Genomic DNA, 23,374 nt, shown 5'->3' on the forward strand with positions numbered 1-23,374 from the left:
ATAGACTAATATAGAGTCTTAGAAAACTTGGGTTCACCAATAAAAATAATATAATCATTTCTATAATATGTTGCTTGAATTCTCAAAGGTCATATATTTTGTGCTTTCAGCACATGGTACACAAGGGTCGCTTCACTGGCTGGAATTCATTTCCCACTCCTGGAATTAGCTTGTGGCTTTCTCTAAGGGAAAAGAGTCCTGGTGGTAGATGCTGTAAAACAGAACAGAACCACTCAGGCCACTTTTCAGATTATAGATGTATTCTTCAGGTGTTCTGACATATCCGAATTGCCTTCAGAAGTCATTAAGGAGAAAATTAAAAGTGGCTCTGAAGACAACTCTTTAAGAGACAAGTGATTCGTTAGTTTGGGTTCTCCTTGAAGCCATCCGTCAACAGTGATAATAAACTGAAGGGTCAGTGTTAAAATACACTGTTGTTAAACATTCACTGCTCAAAGGTCCTATCCTATGAGGGCAAATGTTTCGATGGTACCAGACCTTTTCTTGAACAGAGTTTTGCTTTTTGGCCTTGAATCCTTGACAATATGGATAAACAGTGGTTATTTTCCTACATTCTTAAACCTTCACTGAGCTCACTGAACTTTATGCAAGCAAATGCAGTGATACATTTGAAATTGCAACATAAACTTCCTCAAGTACAATAGGGAAGTTTTTGACAATAGTTTATATGAGTGTTTTCCAAAATACAACATAGTAGGTTGTCAGCATTTAAAAAAAAAATAGAATAGGAATTATCAGAGTATATTGCCTAAAATATAGGGATTGTATTGTTTTGGAAATTTTTTTGTTTGGTTACTTACATATGTGTGTATTGGGTTACAGTGTGAAATGTATTTCTTATTGTAGGTCTTGATTAAAAATAGTTGAAAAACACTGATGTTTAGATTATACAGACTTATTTGGTAGTAGAATTTTGTTTCTATCCTGTACTTAGGTGATGTTACTCCCACATCAGACATACTGACACTATTATCATTTTGAACAGTTTAGCATATAATCAGAATTGGTGATAATTAGTTATTGTGGAGTGGGAAAAAAACTGTCACGTCACTTGATAATGTCTGTTACTCAATTAGGAAGAGCTTTTTCAAACTACACAGTCCACCTCACCCCTCCCAATGGAGAGCCCCTGCCAGTGGGAAGGAATTTAATGGGATGTTTCCTGTTGTCTCAAGTCTGTTGGGTAGGGAAACAAAGTGGAGACCCCACTATGTTAAGCCATCACTGAAGGGACGTTTACAATGACATATCATTATAGTTAGCTCTGCTTTCTGGATTTGACCATTGGAACAGGCAAAACTAGATGGTGGAAGACAACAATGGAGACCTGTTCTCATGGCTGTGACTGAAAAGGATTTGCTGCTTTATGACTGTATGCCATGGACAAGGGATGCCTGGGCATCACCATGTCACAACTACCCTCTTGTTGCCACAAGGTAAGACAAAAGACAAAAAAATGAAGTATCTATCCTATTCTAAATCTTCTAAAAAATTTTAAAGTGAATTCTATTATCTTTAGTGCCTAAAATAGCATTTAAGTAAGTAGCTGATATAGTTGAAGTAGACAGAAACTTTTTCTTTCACAACCTTATTGATTATTTTGCATCTCCTAGCTCAGAATAAATGCTTTCTGGCATTAGTATTTTTGTATGCGCTTTTTTAAGTTGTTGAAGCAGCTTCCTAAGTGCTCCCTCTAAAAATTGCTTAGTCATGAAGATAAGTAAATAGTGTTTTGGGTTTTTTTTTTTTTCCCTTTGCTTTATTGACTGTGACTAGAAAACCACTGAAATTGTGGTAGCCATTTGTCTGAGTGATGAAATCCTTTTAACCAGAATGTGGTACTGTGGATAAACCACACAACTCAGCCGAAATATTCTTCAACTTCTCTTTCTGGTATAAGAGCACATAATTTTGATTCCATCAAATAAACATTGATTTGACCCAAAGCAACAGGATATTTCTAGCATGCCAGAGGAGGGGAGTTGGAAGAGCAAAGAACAGAGAAATGTAAATTTGGGGGCCAATAGTAAAACTAGAAAATATGTTCACATTCAGTTATATTTGGGCTCAAAAGAGAATCGGGTTTTGATGTAACTCAAAAACCACACATTAAAATGGACCCCTACAGAAAAATATTTGGTAGTCAAAATAGCTAAATGATGAAATCATCTGATATATCCACAGGGAGCAGTGTGGGGGATTCTTGCCTTGAGCAAACAAAGATTCATGTGAGGAAGAGTATTCTTTACATTACAGGAAGACTTTCACGTCATATAGGATTTCCTTCAACTTGCCAAGTTCCCTTACATATATCATTTTTTTAATAAAAATATAATTTTCACATAGCTTTTCAGGAGTTTCTCTGTGATTTAAGAGCTGTAGTACTTCGATCACAGAATAGAGATAAGGGATTTATTTTTTATGTTTTTTTTTATCCCCACTAAATTATAACCTTCATGAGGTCAAGAATTATGACAGTCATCTCAGCACTTCCCATAATGCTTTGCATCTAGTGTGTCCTCAGTAAATCTTAGTTGAGTTAAATTCTATTACTTAAATTATAATTTCTCTGTCATAGTTACATTGGGAACATGGGGACAGGAATCCTATGAAAATATGTGGGCATGTCAGTAGTTATAATCAGAGCAATTACATTTATATTTTCCAAATATTTTGAGCTTATAAATAGGACTGTAGAGATCTCTTAAGTTTAAATTTCATGGAAAAGCTTATACTCTAATTATAATCATAGAATACAAGGTAGGTAGCTATATCCTTAGACATTTCTTTAAGTGTGTATCACGGGAAAAATGGAGCAGAAATTTATGACATCCCATAAGTGAGCCTTTGTTCAATACTAGAAATTATAATCCTATAAACAAATAATTTCTGGCCATAGACTAGACTGGGCCTAGACCACCAAAGTACTTTGGTACTAAAGAAGGAAATGGGGTGGTTGTGTGTGTACTTTCCTGTGGTATTAATTTGCTACTAGACAAAAGATATAAATAAGATGTAAGTGCTAAATCTATAAAACTTTTAGTTTTATACAGGAGTAGATCTTCGCAGAGATTGCTTAAACATAACACCAAAAGCATAAGCAACAAGAGAAAAAAATAAGTTGAACTTCATCAAAATTAAAAACTTTTGTGCTTCAAATGTCACCATCAAGAAAGTGAAAAGACAGCCCACAGAATGGGAGAAAATATTTGCACATCATACATCTTATCTGGGACTTGTATATAAAAAATATAAAGAATATATAAAAAATATAAATATAAATAATAATGAAAAGATAAATTACCCAATTAAAAAATGGGAAAAGTATCTGAATAGACATTTGTCCAAAGAAGATATATAGATGCCTAATAAGCACATGAAAAGGTGGTCAACATATGAGTAATTAGCCATCAGGTTAAGGCAAATCAAAACCACAGTGCGATACTACTTCCCACCCACTAGGACGGCTATAATGAAAAAAAACAGATAGTAACAAGTGTAGACTAGGATGTGGAGGAAATGGAATCCTCATGCACTGCTGGTGGGAATGTAAAACCGTGCAAGTTAGTGCAGAAAACAAATGTAAAACCGTGCAAGTTAGTGCAGAAAACAATCTAGCAGTTCCTCAGAAGGGTAAACAAAGTGTCACGGTATGACCCAGCAATTCCACTTCTATGTTGTATACTCAAGAGAAATGAAAACTTATGTTCATCCTAAAACTTACACGTGATTGTAACAGATTCCTAACACCCAAACAGTGGGAACAGCCCAAGTGTCTACGAGCTGATGAACGGGTAGACAAAATATGGCATATCCATGCAATGGAATATTAGTCAGCAGTAAAAAAGAATGAGGTTTTAATAAACTCTGCAACATGGATGAACCTTGAAAACATCATTCTCAGTGAGAGGAGCTAGACACAAAAGACCACATGTTATATGATTTCATTTATATAAAATGTCCAAAATAGGCAAATCTATAAAGGCAAAAAGTAGATTAGTCATTGCCAGAGTTGGGGTGAGGGCTGGGTTGGGAGAAATAAGGAGTGACTGCTAACGAGTATAGGATTTCTTTCTGGGTAATGATAATGTGCTAAAATTGAATGTGGTTATGGTTGCGTAACTGAATATACTAAAATCCATGAACTGTACACATTAAAAGGCTAAAATGTATGGCATTTGTATTATATCTCAAAAACATATTATAATTAATAATTCTTAAAAACCCAACAAGATTTCATAGAAGGAACTAAAGCCAATCCTTAATAAACTTGAGTTTGAATCCCTATTCTGCCACTTATAGTAGTAGGTAGTTAGGAGCATGTCACTTAACCTTTCTGTTCCACAATTTTTTTATTTGTTAATGAAACCCTGATGGACCCTAATGAGATAGGGTGAGTATAAGTATTTAATGAGTTAATACTTGTAAAATGCCCACAGTGGTACCTGATACATCGCTAGCTGCTTTAATAATAATATATTATTAAGTGAAAATATGTCAAAGAAGAATTCAATGTAAAAAGTATAATTGGTTTAATTTGGTCATTGTTAAACAAGGAGTTTAGTTCTACCCAACAGTTTTCACAGTAGTGAAAGTTTCATATTAAATGTGAGGAATTCAGATGTATCATTTGGATCAACTTAGACATGCAAATTGAACTTGTCCATTAATTATGTGGGTGGGGCTTGTAGCTCTCTGAACATGTTTCTTAACAAGTTTAATTAACGTAACAGCAGGGATTCTCAACTCCTTGTTCAGGAAGTACCAGTGGATTAGGAGCAAAGATAACAGACAGGCAGATGAACGGTTTAGTTTTTCTATGTGGCCATGTCGACCAGGTACAATTGGTTTGTCACCAAATGGTAGAATTAAGTGGGACTTAATCATCCTCTGGGTAGAGTATGGCCACTGAGAGAGGCCAGAGGTTAGAAACAGACCAGCAGGTATGCCACAGAGAAAGGGAGGGCCAGAAAATGGTGTGCCTTTGTCTTGTTAGTGTGGGGAAAGGGAGGGTTTGAGTAGTTTTATATGGGCCGAATGTTCACTTTTACAAATTTTATTTCTGATACTTTGGAACATGTTCTTGTGAGTGGATGAGACCAAAAAAAAAAAAAAAAAGAGCATAAGCACATAGGGAAGAAAAAGAAATTAAGGACCTTGATTATCCACAAAAGTAGGTAGTCCTGATAAATTAAGAATTAATTATAGTTCAAAAATCAAAGAACATTGTTAGGGTGATGTAAAATAACACGAGTTATCATTTATATCGGCTTGTGCATTTATAGATTCTTGGAAGCCACGGTGCGCGCATGCGTGCGTGTGTGTTTTGTGTGTGTGTGTGTGTGTTAATGGCTGATACTTCAGACTAGTGAAGAATTAAGTAAAACATGAAAGTGATAAAGAGGATTTTAATTTTTTAGTTTAATTTATTTTTATTTTTACACATTTCTTGAGATTAAAGCCAGATACATGGTAGAGATAGAAGAACACATTGGTTTTAAAAATGCTGTAAATTTTGCAGGATATGCATTTTGTAGTTTTTTCCAATAAACTTTCTGTGCCTGGAGGAGAAAAAGATACAAAAAAAGTGTGGCTACTTTACAATGTGGGAAATTGGGTGGTGGTGTGCTTATGGGACTGGGGAGCAAAAGCTGCTAAAACGCCTTTGGATGAGCTCATGTAACCTCCCCACTAACGGGGGCCTTTTGGCGGTGTGTTCTTTTGGCGGTGTGTTCTAACCAACTGCTGCACAGCAAGACTCCAGCAGCTGGTTTGAATTAGGTTCCCTCTGCCAAATATTTCATAATCAGATCTGTAGGAAAAATTCTCCTAGACTTTATATTTTTTAATGGCTGACTTGGGATTAGCAATCAAACTGAATATGGTAGACTACACCCTGTCACTTTCCCCATGCCCTGTCTTACTTGGATCATGTGTGAAGTGATTTTGAAACTTATTTAACTCTTGCTAAGATAGCTAATGTTGAACTGGCATGATGGTTCTATAGGAATCAGCTCAGTGAGGCGGTTCTCAAAGTCTACTGTCATGGACCACTGGGGATTCCCTCTTCAGGGGCTCTATGAGTTCAGAACTATTACTAAAATGTTATTTGCTTTTTTCACAGTTGACATTTGCACTGAGGGTTGGTAAAATTGCTGGTGCCTTAGTATGAATCAAGGCAGTTGGCACCAAATTGTATAGACTTGCAGCGGGAAAAATACCAGTTTAAACTCAAAATGTCTTTACATTGAAGCATTAAAAATTGTTAATTTTAATGTCAATCCTTGAGTATTCATCTTTTTAATATTCACTTCTGCTGTATACTGAAGTATGATGGTTGTCGCAAAAGCACATGTGTAAGTGAATTGTGAGCTGAACTACCTGTTTTTTTCATGGGACACCATTTTTTTTACTTGAAATCACACCTGGCTGAAACTATGTATGATTAGTCAGACTTGGGTATTTGTCAAAACATTTTTTCTAAAATGACCAAAATGAGTTTATTCTTTAAGGACAACATTAATAGTATTTGTTGCTAATTATAAAATTCTAGCTTTCAAACAAAAATTAGAGTTCTGGAAAACTGTATCTGCCCCTGTGAACTTGACAGCTTCCCAATACCTAAAGAATTTTCTGATGAGATTGGCAAATGTGACTTTTGATATTGTATAATGAGATGCTTTTAACATTTGGAACATCTGTATAACTCAGTGAAAAAATATTTTCCAAATGACCAACACATGATGTTATAAAATCGTGCATGTATATAAAAAAGATCCAAAGTGCAAGAGACCAGTGGATTTTTAATGTAACAGGATATGAAAACTTTATTGATAAGGTTTCAGACCTTCCATTGCAACTTACCTTTAAGAAACTACTTGTTGAGTTTGGTTTAGTGGACAAAAGGATATTCACAAATATCTGGAAAGGTTTTTAAAATACTACTTTCTTTTCTAACTATATACTCTGTGAGGCTGGGGTTTCTTCATATACTTCATCTACATACTGCAACAATACAGAAGCAGATATGAGAATTCACATGTCTTTCATTAAGCTGGATATTAAAGAGATTTGCAAAAAATTTAATGCCACTTCACATTAAATTTTTTGTCTTGGAAAATATTATTTTAATAAAACTAAATTATTTATATTGAAATTTTAATAAGATAAGGTTGCCTGGGCCATACCCTATACCAGTTAAATCTGAATTTTTGAGGATGTGAGTCAGGCATTAGTAATTTTTAAAAGCTATGTACCAGCTGATTCTAGTGTACAGCCAGGGTTGAGAGCTATCGTGATTATCTTGGCTCAACCAGTCGGTAGATTAGAAGAGACACACTTTTCCTTGAGAGACACATTCTTGCCTTTTTTCTGAACCAAAAATGACTCCCTGAAAATAAAAGGAAATGTAAAGGAGCATCCATTTGCCCTTAGATGGTTCTTGCTCAGGTTATTATTAAGAGGAGTGAATGAAGAAACCAACAAATTTGTAGAAAAATATTACAGGTATACAGCCTGCAATGAAGCCAAGAACAAGCCATTATTATTATTATTATTATTATTATTATTATTATTATTATTATTATTATTATTATCTCTGTTGTACATTCCTCAGCAAAGTTTTTAAAAATCCTGTATGGAAAACATTGTCTGATGGATTCCTTATAGGTAAGGAAGTATGTTTGTTCTGTTATACTGATCTACTTGAAACTTCTTTAACTATAGGGGAAATATTTTTGGAAGAAGTGAATAAACTGTATTAAATAGTTGTCATGAAACAAAACATAAACTAGTTTAATGACCTTGAGGAAAATTGCTTTCCTCTTGTTTTTTTCCACATGTATACTTCACTGTTACTTTTTTAGCAGCTTCATTGAGATATAACTCACATACCATACGATTCACCCATTTAAAGAATAAAATTTAATGATATTTATTATGTTCACAGAATTGTGCGTCCATTACCACAACAAATGTATTAGGACATTTTCGTCACCCAAAAAGAAACTCCTTACCCATTAGCAGTCACTCCTCATTTTCCCATACCCCAGCCCTAGGCAACCACAAATCTACTTGCTGTCTCTATCGATTTGCCTAGTCCATATAAATGGAATCACATGTTTTGTAGCCCTTTATTTCTGGCTTCTTTCACTAGCATAATGTTTTCAAGGTTCATTCATGTTGTAGCATGTGTCACAACTTCATTCCTTTCTATGGCCACATTTTGTTTATTCATCAGTTGATGGACATTGGGGTTGTTTCTACTTTTGGCTATCATGAATAATACTGTATGAACATTTGTGAACAAGTTTTTGTGCTAACACATGTTTTTAGTTCTCCTGGGTACAAACTTAATTAATAGCTAATAGCTACCCTAGACTTAATATTTCTAAAAACAAATCTTGTGCTTCCCCAACAAACCTGTTCTGCCTGCACTCTTCTCCATTAAATGAATAGCATTTTTCCAGTTGCACACATTAGTGTGCAGAGTTTTGTGTGGATGCAAATTTTCAACTCATCTGGGTGAACACCAAGGAGTATGATTGTTAGATCATATGGTAAGAGTATGTTTTGTTTTGTAAGGAACCTGCCAAATTGTCTTCTAAAGTGGCTGTACTTGTGTTCCAGCATGCGTGAATAAGAGTTCCCATTACTCTACGTTCTTGTCAGCATTTGGTGCTGTCAGTGTTTCAGATTTTAGTTATATCAGTAGGTGTGTGGTGGTATATCATTGTTTTAATTTATAATTCCCTAATAAAATCTTTTCATATGCTTATTTGCCATCTGTATATCATCGTTGATGAGGTATCTATTCAGATATTTTGCCCATTTCTTTTTTCAGTTTTGCTAACTCCAAAGATTTTTTTAAATTGTGGTGAAAAAAATGTAACATAAAATTTACAGCCTTAAGCCTTTTTAAGTGAACAGTACAGTAATGTTAACTGTACATACATTGTTGTGCAACAGATCTCTAGAACTTTCTCATCTTGCAAAACTGAGACTCCATTTTCCCCCTCCAGCCCCAGTCCCTGCTAACCACATTCTGCTTTCTGTTGGTCTGAGTTTGACTATTTTAGATACCTCATATAATTGGAGCCATGCAGCATTTGTCTTTTTGTGACTGGTTTATTTCACTTAGCATAATTCCCTCAAGGTTCATCTGTGTTGTATTAATAGTAGAAGACAGGATTTCCTTATGTTTAAGGCTGTATAGTATTCTATTGTATGTATATACCACATTTTCTTTAGCCATTCATCTGTCAGTAAATGTTTAGGTTGCCTCCACCTCTTGGGTATTGTGGTTAGTGCTACAAGAAACGTGGCCATGAAGTAAGTATCTCTCCGAGAGTCTGTTTTCAATTCTTTTGGTATTGTTGAGTTCTAAGAGTTCTTTGTATATTTTGGGTACCAGTCCTTTATCAGATACGTGTTTTTCATTTTTTTTTCCTCCTACTCTGTGGCTTGTCTTTTCATTCTTTCATCAGTGTCTTTCAAAGAGGAGAAATTTTTAATTAATGAAGTCCAACTTACTGATTTTTTCTTTTATGGATCGTGTTTTTGGTGTTGATTTTTTTTTTAACTTTTATTTATTTTAAGTGTGTTTTTCCAGGACCCATCAGCTCCAAATCAAGTAGTTGTTTCAATCTAGTTTTGGAGGGCGCAGCTCACAGTGGCCCATGTGAGGATCTAGCTGGCAACCTTGTTAAGAGCACTGCGCTCTGACCAACTGAGCTAACCGGCCGCCCCGAGGTGTTATATTTTTTTAGATCACCTAGATTTTCTCTTAAGATATCTTCTAGAAGTGTTACAGGTTTGCACTTTAAATTTAGATCTAAGATCCATTTTGAGTTAATTTTTGTGAGAAGTGTAAGGTCTTCTAAAACAGGAAGCACCAGGTCCAGAGGAGTTCACTGGTGAATTCTACCAAATATTTAAGAAAGAAATTCCCTTTTAGGGGATAAAAGCAGAAGCAATACTCTCTAACTCATTCTATAAGGCCTGCATTACTCTAATACCAAACCAGACAGACATTACAAGAAAACTACAAACCAATATCTTTCATGAACATAGATGTAAAAATCCTCAACAAAATATTAGCAAATCAAATCCAAAAAAAAAGTATAAAAAGAATTATATACCACAACCAAGTGGGATTTATTTCAGGTAAGCAAGGCTGGTTCAACATTCAAAAATCAATTAATGTAACTCATGGTATAAACAAATTAAAGAAGGAAAATCAGGGTGGCCGGTTAGCTCAGTTGGTTAGAGCGCGTGGTGCTCTTAACAACAAGGTTGCAGGTTCGATCCCCACATGGGCCACTGTGAGCTGTGCCCTCCACAACTAGATTGAAACAACAACTTGACTTGGAGCTGATGGGTTCTGGAAAAAAAACACACTTAAATAAATAAAAATTTTTTAAAAAGAGAAGAAAAATCACATGATCATATTAAGAGATGCAGGAAAGCATTTGACAAAATCCAACACCCTTTCATAAAAAAAAAATTCTCAGTAAACTAGGCATAGAGGGGAACTTTCTCAATTTGATAAAAACTACAAAAAGAAATCTATAGCTAACATCATACTTAGTGGTGACAAACACGAAGCTTTCCCACTAAGATTAGTTACAAGTAAAGATGTCCCCTCTTACCACTCCTTTTCAACATCATATTGGAAGTCCTTGCTAGTGCAATAAGACAAGCAAAGGAAGTTAAAGATACACAGATTGAGAAGGAAGACATAAAATTTTGTTCACAGATGACATGATCTTCTATGTAGAAAATCCAAAAGAATGAACAAAAAGCTCCTGGAACTAATGAGCTATTATAGCAAGCAACTATATCCTATAGTTGTAGGATACAAGGTAAAAACACAAAAGTCAACTGCTTTCCTATATACTAACAATGAATAAGTGGAATTTGAAATTAAAAACACAATGCCATTTACATTAGCACCCCCCAAAATGAAATACTTAGGTATAAATGTAACAAAATATGTTCAAGATATGTATGAGGAAAACTGCAAACTCTGATGAACAAAATTAAAAACTAAATAAATGGAGAGATATTCCATTTCCGTGTTCATGGATAAAAAGACAATATTGTCAAGATGTTAGTTCTTCACAAATTAATCTATAGATTCAATGCATCCCAATAAAAATTCTAGCAAGTTATTTTACGGATATTGACAGACTAATTCTAAAGTTTTTGTGAGAGGCAAAGGACACTATGGAAGAAGAACCAAGTTGGAGGACTAACACTACTCAACCTTACGACTTACTATAAAGCTCCACTAATCAAGACAATGTACTTTTGGTGAAACAATAGATAAATAGACGAAACAGAATGGAGAGCCCAGGATTAAACCCCTATACATATAGGCAACTGATCTTTGGCAAAGGAGCAAAGATAGTCTCTTCAACAAATGATTTTGGAACAACTAAACATCCACATGCAGAAAAATGAACCTAGACACAGACCTTACTCCCTTCACAAAATTAACTCAAAATAGATCATAGGCCTAAATGTAAAATGCAAAACAATAAAACTCCTAGAAGTTAACATGGGAGAAAACTTGGATATGGTGATGGCTTTTTAAGATACAACACCAAAAGCATTCATGAAAGAAATAATTGATAAGCTGCATTTCATTAAAATTAAAATTTTCTGTTCTGCAAAAGACAATATGAAGAGAATTAGAAGACATGCCACAGACTAGGAGAAATATTTGCAAAAGACACAGCTGATAAAGGACTATTATCCAAAATATACAAAGAACTCTTAAAGCTCAACAATAAGAAAACAAACAACTCAAAAAATGGGTCATGGACCTTAACAGACACCTCACCAAAAAAGATATAGAGATGACAAATAAGATTATGAAAATACTCTCTATATTGTATGTCATCAAGGAAATGCAAATTCAAACAACAATGAGATACCACTACACACTTATTACAATGGCCAAAATCCAGAGCACTGACAACACCAAATGCTGGTGAGGATGTGAGCAACAGAAAGTCTTATACATTGCTGGTGGGAATACAAAATGGTACAGCTACTTTGGAAGACAGTTTGGTATTTTCCGACAAATATACTCTTACCATATCCAGCAATTCTGCTTCTTGGTATTTATCCAGAGGAGTTGAAAACTTACATTCACACAAAAAACTGCCTAAAGTTGTTTAGAGCAGCTTTATGCATAGTTGCCAAAACATGGAAGCAACAACCAAGATGTCCTTCAGTAGGCGAATAGATAAATACTCGCAAACTGCTGGTACATCTAGACTAGATAAATACTCGCAAACTGCTGGTACATCTAGACAATGCAGTATTATTCAGAGCTAAAAAGAAATGAGTTATCAAGCCACAGAAAGACATGGAGGAATCTTAAATGCATATTACGAAGTGAATGAAACCAATCTGACAAGGCTTTATACTGTATGATTACAACAATATGATGTCCTAGAAAAGGCAAAACAATGGAGACAAAAAGATCAATAGTTACAGGGGGTAGGGAGGATGAAAAGGCAGAGCACAGAGGATTTTTAGGGCAGTGAAAATACTCTGTATGATATTATAATGATGGATACATGTCAGTATACATTTGTCAAAGCCTATAGAATGTACAACACCAAGAGTGAACTCTAATGTAAACGATGGACTTTGGGTGAGGATGATGTGTCAGTAATTAATGTACCATCTGGTGAGTGGTGCTGATAATGAGGGTGGCTATGCATGGGTGGAGGCTTATCATTTCCTAATCAAAACTGAATCTTTTTGATATGCATAACCTCTTGAGCATAAAAATCCCAGTGGAAAATTGACGCCTTGGCCCACCAGCCCAGTGTTCTGCCAATGACACCAAGGGTCATTTTATGGGAGAACAGAATGGTATCTACTTAAAAGATTATAACCTTATTTTGAAATGATGGCTTTTATAATTTTCTGTGTATCGATCAGCATAAATTTCTGGCATTTCCTTCTGACAATGCATTAATTACTGTTGATCTTTGCTCTGTCTGTGGTCCTAGGTTGGTTCATTCTGGCTCTGGATGTCGATCACCCTCACTTGGATCTGACCTTACGTTCGCTACCAGGACAGGTTCTCGGCAGGGTATCGAGATGCATCTCTTCAGGGTGGAGACACATCGGGATCTGTCCACCTGGACCCGGGTACTTGTTCAGGGCTGCCATGCTGCTGCTGAGCTGATCAAGGAAGTGTCTCTAGGTATATAGCCTGCCATCTCATTTCTAATAGTAATACATGGAACTGTTACACATACTTTGTTTGAAAGCAAAAACCATTGTCTTGTGTGCCAGACATAAAAATGTTCTGAAATACGGCGGCTTATAGTGATCATGATGGAAAAAACACCTGGTTTCTCTGTTTCAGTAGCAAAGTTTTCCTAGGCCTTGTACATGGCTCTGAACACATTCGTAAAACCCTGTGTTCAAGATGACAGTTGTACTGTTCCATCATTTTCATCTGTATTTAGTAGTGGAAGGACTCATTTACCAAGTACTAGATGCATTGACCCTCTAGTTAAGAAGGTTTGGAATCTAAGATGTGGATAGACATCCTTAAAATAAGGATGGGAAAGCTTATGGGAATAGAAAAATAAAGAATTTGGAATAGGAATTTCTTTTCAAAAGTTTGAAAATGTGTGTCTAATACCGAAATACCATCTAGAGGAAATAAGCCTGGTTGTCTCTTTCCATTCTTGAAGCGCCCTCTTGTGGCTAGTCTGTATGACTTTGTGGGTATGGTTCCAGATGTACGTATTTGTGTGTATGTATTGTGTAGTATATATATGTATAGATATTTCCAGATTGCTTTTCATTTTAACAGGAACAGAGAATAGTCAAAGTTAAGATACAATTACAGTTTCTAATATGGTTTGAATTACTTTGAGTACCTTGGTTGTAAATTGGTTTAATTTTGTTTCTTTTATCTATGATTTTATTTTATAAACCTAGTTTTAACAGAATTGATATAAAAAGAGAAAATCTTTCAAGAGCAGAATGTCTTGTGATTCATCTTTCTTTCAGTGGCCTTTTGAAAGTGAGGGAGCTCCGTGGGCAGCATTTCTGTGGATATCCAGTTGTTTTTTGTTTGTTTGTTTGTTTGTTTTTAAGGAGAGCGCTGCTCACAAGTGACCCATGCGGGGAATGAACCGGCAACCTTGGTGCTACCAGCACCATGCTCTAACCAACTGAGTTAACCTGCCACCCCTCCATGGGCAGCATTTTTATGGGCCGTCATCTAACAGTGGCACAGGGACAGTTTTTTTTCCAATATTGTCAGAATGACAACATTTCTTTATCTATTTAGGTCCCGTTCAATATTTCCTCACAACCACAATGATGATTCAAGCACTGACACCAGTGACTAGTAAGAACCCACCATGGGCTCTGACCAAAGCCACTGCACCTACACTGTCTTTCTCACTTGTTTCTCTCCTGCTTGTTTTCTCTGTTGAGTGGTTGGTCACCACGTTAAGGGCTGTGGGGGCTCTGGTTTTGCTCTTGGCCACAGAATGTGCTTTCTTGGATGGGCAAGTCCTCACTATGCAGAGGTGCGATGCTCTGTGTTCCTGAGGGAGCCAAAGGGGGCAGGGCAGCACACTCGTCAGGCCCTTCAGGGCATCTGAGGGGCATCTTATCTTCTCCAAGGATCCAGAGAGACATGCTTCCCAAAACAAGTGTGCAACTGGATTTTTCACATTGTTTAGTTTCATGTTGTTTCTTGAGTGTCTGGCAGCTAAACTTCACATTGCAGGAGATCGAACTCTATCCAGTCTCTGGCTCACAGTTTGAATGCAGGTGGCTTGAGGAGAGGGAGAATAAGGACTAGCTGGCTCCTTGTGCTTTTAAATAGACAAAAGGAACATATTTTTAGGTAATTTTAAACTTTTTTGTTCTCATTCACAGTTGTATTTTAATGTTACTTTGGTAATACTTTCATTTCCACAATTCACGTCAATTGATATACTATACCTATTACTCACGTATTTAGAGCTGTGCCAGATATATTAAACTGGCGGAAGGTAAATGCTTTGATGAGAGCCTAAATGCTTTGATGAGAGCCAGAGTTTCTTTAAAGCATGTGTGTGTGTGTGTGTGTGTGTGTGTGTGTATACAAACATACGTACGTACTAATGTGTGCACACACTTAGTCTATTATGTCTTATTATGTGTATGCTCGGTGTGCACATACACAGACACATGTGTACACACATACCTAAGGCAGTGTATCCTTCAGATACATGTTACCACCTTCTGTTAAATTGTTGGGAGATTCAGAATAATTGTGGCACGTTGTGATATTCATGGCCTAAAAAAAGTAAGGAAGTTGACAAAAAGAAATCAATTAAGCTCTAGTTCTTATCTCTTATATGTTTTGGTTATAGTTTATCCTTTCAGAAAAATTCCAGTGACTACCTACAAGATTTGACTAGTGAATGCAATACGTGATGTTCATGATGTTTATTTATCGTTAAACTTGATTAGATTATAGTTATAGTAGAATTGGTCAGTGATCCTTCTGGTAGACAAGGGCTTTTTCCGTCTAGCAAATATGAACTTCAAGGTGACTAAGCAGAGAATGCAGTTAACTCTCTCAGGTACATAAAACCATATTCCATTTGTCACAGGAATTGAAAATATGAAAATACATGTGTGTAGTTGTTTGTACTTTAATAAGTATTCTTCTAAAGGCTTAATTTCATTATACTAATTACCCAAGCTATTAAAGTTTTTAAATCTAACAAGAACTTTATGAAGGTACTTTATATTTATGTAGCTTTGGTGATATGAAGACTTAAGAAGCAGTAGATATAGGTAAGAGTTGCAGCAATAAATATGCAGAAAATGTGCAAGAGGAGAAATATGGACATTTAAAGATAATTTATATTGTTAGCATACATGAGGAAAGAGTTTGTTCTAACCGTGTTCTCCATTTCTGATAAATTCTCTTGAATCCATTTTTATTCATCTACTTAGCAAATATTGATTGAGTGTATTCTCCGTGCTTTTACTGGCTATACTAAAATAAATAAGGTGCTCCTAGCCCATGCGTTTGAAGTAGGAAAGACAGAATCAGAAGGAATAATAGATACATGTCAGGGTTGTTATTAGTCATAAATGAGATACATGTTATCTAATCTGAACACACAACTCTCTAAGGCAAGTTTTATTACTTCCATTTTCAAGATGAAGGAACTGGGATTCGTGTGGCTAGGACTTGATGTCTGACTCCAAAATCAGTGTCTCAAGCCCCTGCATTCCCGCTCTACATGACTCATGCCTATGGCCAGATTAAACTCCTGGAGGACATATGCGTTATTAGTTTCTCTTAATTCATTAAACCAAAAATATTTACTATTTTATTATTTACAAAGCTCTGTAATGAGGGAAATAAAAAATGAATAACGCCTACTTCATGTCTTTGACCAAATATTAGCTATAAGAAAGGAACACAGTGTCATGTTCTTCTTTGTACCATGGTGTGATGAGCTAGTTGGTCATACCTGATGGACTGTTTTCCTGTGTGCAGTAATAGAAAGTTGCCCCACACTTTCTCTGAGAGAGTCTTGGGCAGTCAGGCCAGATTGCACCTCCAAAGTCCACTCCCTTATGGATTGTTCTGGAATGCCCAGAGGAGCCCACACCATACTGCAGCTGCTAAAGGGTCTTGCTGGAGATATTGGAGCCCCCCAGAGTCTTCCTACCAAGTAACTGTCCCCAGAGTAGCAGAAACAGGATTTGCAGCATCAAATTTCTTTGACTTAGGGTCTTTGTCTTTCATGATACACTGGTAACACCAGCAGTCTCATAGAAAAAGACACAAAGTAGAAAACATAGGTTGTATTGACCAGTATTCATCTTGGTGTAATCCTAATAGAGTTATTATTAGTTAATGAAACTTTTTTTCTCTTAGCTTTAATTTTTTTTTTACTATTAGGGAGCTGCTTTGAAAGTTATCTTTAATGTATGTTATTACACTCAACTGTATCTTTGTGGTTTGAAAAAGCCAACGCCCCTTCCACTTAGCAGATTGTAAAGTAGTAGAGCAGAGGGAAAACCAGGACAGGTGGGAACAGTGTGTGTCACGGAAGCCAAAGGAAGACTATTTCAAGGAGAGGAATGGCCAGCAGGGTTAAATGTATCAATTGGGATGATTTAGGCTGAAAGAAACATAAAATTCCCTCTAAAGCTAGATTAAACATTAAAGAAATATATTCTCTTACATAACAGAGAGAGAGCAAGAGTAAAAGAGAGAGAGCAAGTCGTGGGGTGGTGTTTTCTCTTCCTAGTCACAGTTCTTTTCAATCTCAGCCAGTTTGGTTCCTAGGTACACCCTGGACCAATGCCAGTCACCAGGGGAAAGCCAGGATGACTGGCCCAGAGGCTATCTACCCTGGAAGTTGAGGTCACCCCCTCTGTGAAACACATTAAGGGAAAGTAGACACCTGAATAGAATTGGGGTTTGGCCTGAAAGGAAGAATGGAGACATGGAAGCTGGGTGAACAGCCAGCAATGAGTGAGGCGAGGGCTGAAGAAGCCCGTTGGATTTAGCAACATGGAGATAATTGGTGCCCTTGGGGAGAGACGCTTGGTGGTGTGATGGCAGATTGCAGAGGGCTGAGGATTGAATGGGAGGTGAAACAAGGATAAATTGAATGTAGACAGTTTTTTCAAGAAGTTTTGCTGTGAAGAGGAGGAGAGAGGGGACTGGTAGAAAGAAGAAGGTAAGGTGTTGAGTATTGGCATGTCTTTTAATAATGAGAGATACTTGAATATTTTAAAAAGTTAATGGAAGGGATCTGATTTAGAGGGAGATGTTGGAAATCGCAAGTAGAAGAAGGAATAATCAGACTTGTACAGTATCTGAGAAGGTGGGAGTGGATGAAATCCAAAGGTGGAGGGATTGGCCTTAGCCTGGAAGAGGGACAGATGGGAGAGAGGAGAGGATGGGTAGAGCCGTCCATCCACTCTTAGCTGTTGAAGTGGGCGTTGCCTTTTACTCCCGAGTCATTTTTGCCATAGACAACCCTGGCTTTTACTCCATCCCTAACTCCCAAGTGCAATTACATGCTACATTTATGTTGTTTGGATTTTTAAAGTTATATCATACTTGTATAGCAGGAAAAACAGTTTTTAATTTTTTGCCTAAGGGACCGTCAGTCCCATGCACCAAAACCACCACTGTAAGAATTTTGCAATATAGTATTATTGAGAAGCTGGGAGAAATATTAGAATTTTAGTTTGAGGATTTCCTGTGAAGTCTAGGGCTGAAAATAATGGATTGTGCTGGGGCCCAAATATTGACTCTTGTCCCAGTCCCAGTGTTTATATTTGCCCAACTAAGTAAGGGTACCGTAATCATCAGGAATTAAAAAACAGGTATCAATGCTCTAAATCGGTGGTTCTCAACCCTAACTGCACGGTGGGATAACCTGGAGCACTTTTTAATAATACTGATGTCCAAGTTGTACCTCCATGGGGCTTTAATTGAGTTGACTAGGGCATTGAAAGGTCCACAGATTATTTGGACCTTTAATGGGTTGAGAACCACTACTCTATGTTTTCAAATGAAAAACTGAATAATTTATATTATCAAGCAGTCAAAACTATATTATTAGTTAAAAGTAAATGAATATATACAACTCTGAATATACTAAAAACCATCGTGTTGTATACTTTAAATGGGTGAATTATAAAGTGTGTGAATTATATATCAGCAAAGCTATTATTAAAAAAAAATTAGTATAATAATTGAAGCCTTGAAGGTGAAGTCAGAAAAATTTTCAAGTGTAGATTATTCATGATACAGGGACATTCTCATCTGAGAACTTTGTTTAGAATGATTGATCTTGGACGAGTACATGTGGTAAACTGGAGGTTCCTGGTTTGATGAGGTTGGTCTGCACGTAGGCCTTGCTCCCCGAGCACCTCTTGCTCCTTCCCTGATCACCACCTCATCCCAGACCCCGGCCCCAGGGTGTGGGTGGGTATGGAAGTAGGTCTCGGGGATGAGATGAATCTTAGACAAGATAGGAGGATGTCTGTTTAACATATTACTTGGTAACCAATTTTACAAAAAAAAAAACCCTGAAAGTTTATTGTTTTAATTTTATTCCTTTTTTTCCTATATATTGGGGAAGGGGAACAGGACTTTATTGGGGGAACAGTGTGTACTTCCAGGACTTTTTTCCAAGTCAAGTTGTTGTTCTTTCAATCTTAGTTGTGGAGGGTGCTGTTCAGCTTCAAGTCGTTGTCCTTTCAGTCTTAGTTGTGGAGGGCGCAGCTCAGCTCTAGGTCCAGTTGCTGTTGCTAGTTGTAGGGGGCGCAGCCCACCATCCCTTGCAGGACTCGAGGAATCGAACTGGCAACCCTGTGGTTGAGAGCCCACTGGCCCATGTGGGAATCGAACCGGCAGCCTTCGGAGTTAGGGACAGGGAGCTCCAACCGCCTGAGCCACCGGGCCGGCCCTTTTTTTCCTTTTTTTGGTGGTGTTTTTTTTTTGTTTCTTTCGATTTATAGCTGAGTTTAAATCTAAAATACTTCTAGTTAAAATCTGAGGTACTTCAACAAAGTGGCCATTATTGTTATACTTTTTCTTATTATTTAAGTCTCAACTGAAGTACACCCTCTATTAGGGCTTTTCCACTTTCCCAGATTAGCCTACACCCCTCTCCTCTATGCTCCCACGTCCCACAGCGTTTCGTGCATCTGTTTATTATAGCACTTACTTCATTCTATTGTATCCGTATTAACTTTTCTTTCTCACTTGTCTGAACAGAAACTGTCTTTTATTCAGCTCTATCTCCCAACACCTAACACAGTATCTGGCCCATAATAAGTGCTCAAAACATTTTTCCCCCAGTATAGATTAGTTGTGATTACCTGTCTGTCTACCCTGCTGCCCTGTGAGAGCAGATAATTTTTCAAAATATGAATAAATGAAATAATGAACAAACCAACCAACAAACTAAGACGTAATTCAGAATTCCACCGGACAGTGAGTCTTCATGTATATTTTCTCATTATTCTGGGTTCAGGCTCATGGAGTTGCTCTCCTTATCCTCAGCTCTGCCTACACCAACCCACATTGTATCCTACAAAAGGAACACAAAGCACGCATTGCTGAGTGCTGAATGTTTATCTCCCTCCCTTGATTACCTCAAAAACTGTAGTGTTTTCCTTGCTTTTAAAACTCAATATCTGATGTCCTGTGATTGTCCTTGAATGCTGCTATTATGTGTCTTGTTATATTTCTGATAACTCTGTTAGGCAAAATCAGTATATTAAATTTTTTTACTGACTTATCTATAAATTGAGGTGGATCATGTGTTTATAGCCACCCGGAGGGATTTTAGTTGAATCAAGACATCAGAATGGTTGTAATAAGCCACTTGGTCCAGCTCAGAGCTTTGCGAATATTAAGTTGGTGCAAAAGTAATTGCAGTTTAAAAGGTTAAAAATAATTGCAAAAACCCCAATTACTGTTGCACCAACCTGATAATTAGCCCCAGATCATATCTTATCAGAATAGGACCCATTGTTACATGTGCCTGCACTTCTCTCTCTCTCTCTCTCTCTCTCTCTCTCTCTCTCTATCTCCATCTCTCTCGTTAAATCTGAGTCAGAAGTTTATTTCTCTTTGGTTCTTTACTTCTGAGTTCTCTGAGGGTTAGGGTATCAGGTACTTAATCATCAAATCACCGTTGCCTCAACTGTTTTTATCTACTATTTGGAGAGAAGCCATTTAACTAAGACTATTAGGCCCCAAATTTGTATGGCCATTTCATAATCGCATTCAAAATTATCTGGTATTATTTATTTAAAAGTTTTAAACTAAAACAAACTCAATTCTAGGCCTAAACATATTCAGTGTGACTTTTACTTCTCTTCAAAGTTGAGATAATCAGAAACAATATTCTGTTTTTTTTAAGTAACACACAGAGACACTGACATTTGCTTTCCTTTCCTGCCCTTCTGAGGGGAAACAATGCTAAACGGAACATTTAAGAAACCTCTTACACGACAGGCTTGTTGGGGGTTAATGGCTTGCCTTTGCTAGCTGTGATCGTGTGACCTTGCCCCACTGGTGACACTCCTACAGGCAGAGATACTCGCCTGCCTGCCCCACACCTTCTCCAGCCAGTGCTACAAGGACTTGGGTGGATCCTTGTTTTTTGAGCTTTTCTTTTCTGGATTAGAACTGACCCCTCTCTTCTCATCAGACCTTAACATCCTTCACTATTGAATATCTTCAAGGATGTTAATAGAACAACATTCCCTTGAAAACTGTACCTTGGTTGCCTTGATTAGGATCTGTCTGTTCTTTCTCCAACTCCCTCAGCTGTTCATTAGAGATTATTACATTGGATAACTTCTACAGGCAGTTAATTTTATCCATGTTTCTCCCCAGGGTTCCTTTTCTGAGGGTAACTACTATTTCACAGTCCATTGTTCAGAACTCTTCTTTGAGTGGTTCTGAGAAGGCACGCTGCCAATATTTAAGTTACTCTTTCTCCTTATTTCCTAAACACACCAGCTTTTTTGGCTAATTGAATGACTTTGCATGTCCAGTGAAAGACTTGGCCTGGGTGTGAGGACTTGCTTGTTAGGGAGCCAGTCCTTCTATTTAAAGTGACCAAGCACAGCTGGACTCGGAACCTTTAGGTGATTCTCAGTTCATCTCTCAGAGGGCTTTAATTCCCAGGTCTCAGAGAGCCTCTCACTTACAGCCCCTGTCCCAACAACACAACTGCTCAGACGTTAGTGAAACGGACATCACCCGTCTTGCTAAGGACATTTCCTAGTCTTGATGATCAAAATTTTTTTGTCCTATTAATTCAGGTGTGTCCTTTGAATTTTATCTTTGATAGGACTGACAGTATGACTTTTGCTAACTCTAACCTTTATCTTGGATAAACATTATCTTTATTCTCTTCCCAAATACCAGCCAAACCCTGTTAGCCCCTGTAAGACATCTCCCCTGCTCCCTGCAGTTGTGCCTTCTTCTTGCCCACTTGAAACCTCCGTATTTCTCTTTGCCTATCCAGTTTGATCTATTCTTTAGGGCCTATCTGAAATCCCATCTCCTCCAGGAAACCTTCCCTTGACTTTGGCCTGATTTAGTTTGGTGTTTAGTCATGTTCTCTACATTCTCCCTTACACAGGTAGGGGTTTCATGTTTACGCCTACCCATTTATGAGGCTTTAAGAGCAGGGACCGTGCCTCTTCTCCAGTACCCGCACAGGCTGTTCACTGAATACTCACTGAACTGAACTGAATCAGATTAGATGTCAAGGAGAGCTATGGTTATTTCTTCCTTTGCTCAATTAAAATGTCAAGTGACCAGAACAAAATTCACTTTAGGAGAGGTTCCAGATAGGTTAGGTATCACACCCATTCTCAAGAAAAGATTCTGTTCCCTTTTTTGAAGTCAGAAGAATCCTTTTCCACTTGATAACCGAAGTAGGAACTTTATTAATGTTTTTGCTTGTCTTCTACAGGCTGCACTTTAAATGGCCAAGAGATAAGACTTACTATCCACTATGAAAATGGGTTCACCATCTCCAGGGAAAATGGAAGTTCTAGCAGCATCTTGTACCGCTACCCCTTTGAAAGGCTGAAAATGTCTGCAGACGATGGCATCAGAAATCTGTATCTGGATTTTGGTGGTCCTGAGGGAGAACTGGTAAGAGAGTTTCTGAAAAACATGTTTATTCTAATAGGTATTCTCTTTCTTTCTTATAGCTTCCTACCTCTTGTATAGACAATTATGGACTAATATTTCATGTTTCATTTTTGCCAGGAAACTGTTCTTCGGTTTTCAAGATGCATTGGGTTTGGGGTTTTGTTTTGTTTTGTTTTATTTCTTTCCCCCACATTAGGAAATTAGGCCCTTTTTAAAAAAGTTTTGTTTGAATCTTAGAAAGAAAAAATAGATAGCTCTTTTAAGAAATAGGCTTTTATAAAAAATAAGATATTAGGTACTTAACATATTAAACACAATAAATTCTATCCATTGCTGTTATCAGCAGTTTGTTGGGATTAGAATTAAAAGTAATAGAGTAACTTGGTTGCTACAGAAATTCTGCTGATCAGAAAAAAAGATGCAGATATATGTCCACACAGCCATCATCTTTTTTGACTTCCTTGTCCCTTAAAGGAAATACCAACAGGTATTCATGATTCTCCTTAGAGAACTAGAGAAGTGTGTTGAATATACTTCAGAAATCATAAATTATGGAAAAGGGTAAAACAGTGCCTTTGTCTCTGACCAATATTGAGCCAGTCGTTCAAGTCTTAACATACGTGAAATCTTATGTCTGTTGAC

General features: G+C 37.0%; 1 protein-coding gene across 2 annotated transcripts in view; it reads left to right on the forward strand.

Moving 5' to 3' along the window:
* SNTB2 (syntrophin beta 2) overlaps positions 1-23,374 on the forward strand; it is a 90,060-nt gene that overhangs the window by 54,640 nt on the left and 12,046 nt on the right. The window contains exons 4-6 of one of the 2 annotated variants that reach the window (XM_033129487.1): positions 1,315-1,457; positions 13,053-13,249; positions 22,548-22,732. In XM_033129487.1, the coding sequence (XP_032985378.1) occupies positions 1,315-1,457; positions 13,053-13,249; positions 22,548-22,732 (525 nt within the window). The remainder of the gene's footprint in view (positions 1-1,314; positions 1,458-13,052; positions 13,250-22,547; positions 22,733-23,374) is intronic. The other variant, XM_033129488.1, reaches the window with a different exon arrangement.

Source organism: Rhinolophus ferrumequinum, chromosome 15 (assembly GCF_004115265.2).
Source record: "Rhinolophus ferrumequinum isolate MPI-CBG mRhiFer1 chromosome 15, mRhiFer1_v1.p, whole genome shotgun sequence".
NCBI classification, from domain to species: Eukaryota; Metazoa; Chordata; class Mammalia; order Chiroptera; family Rhinolophidae; genus Rhinolophus; species Rhinolophus ferrumequinum.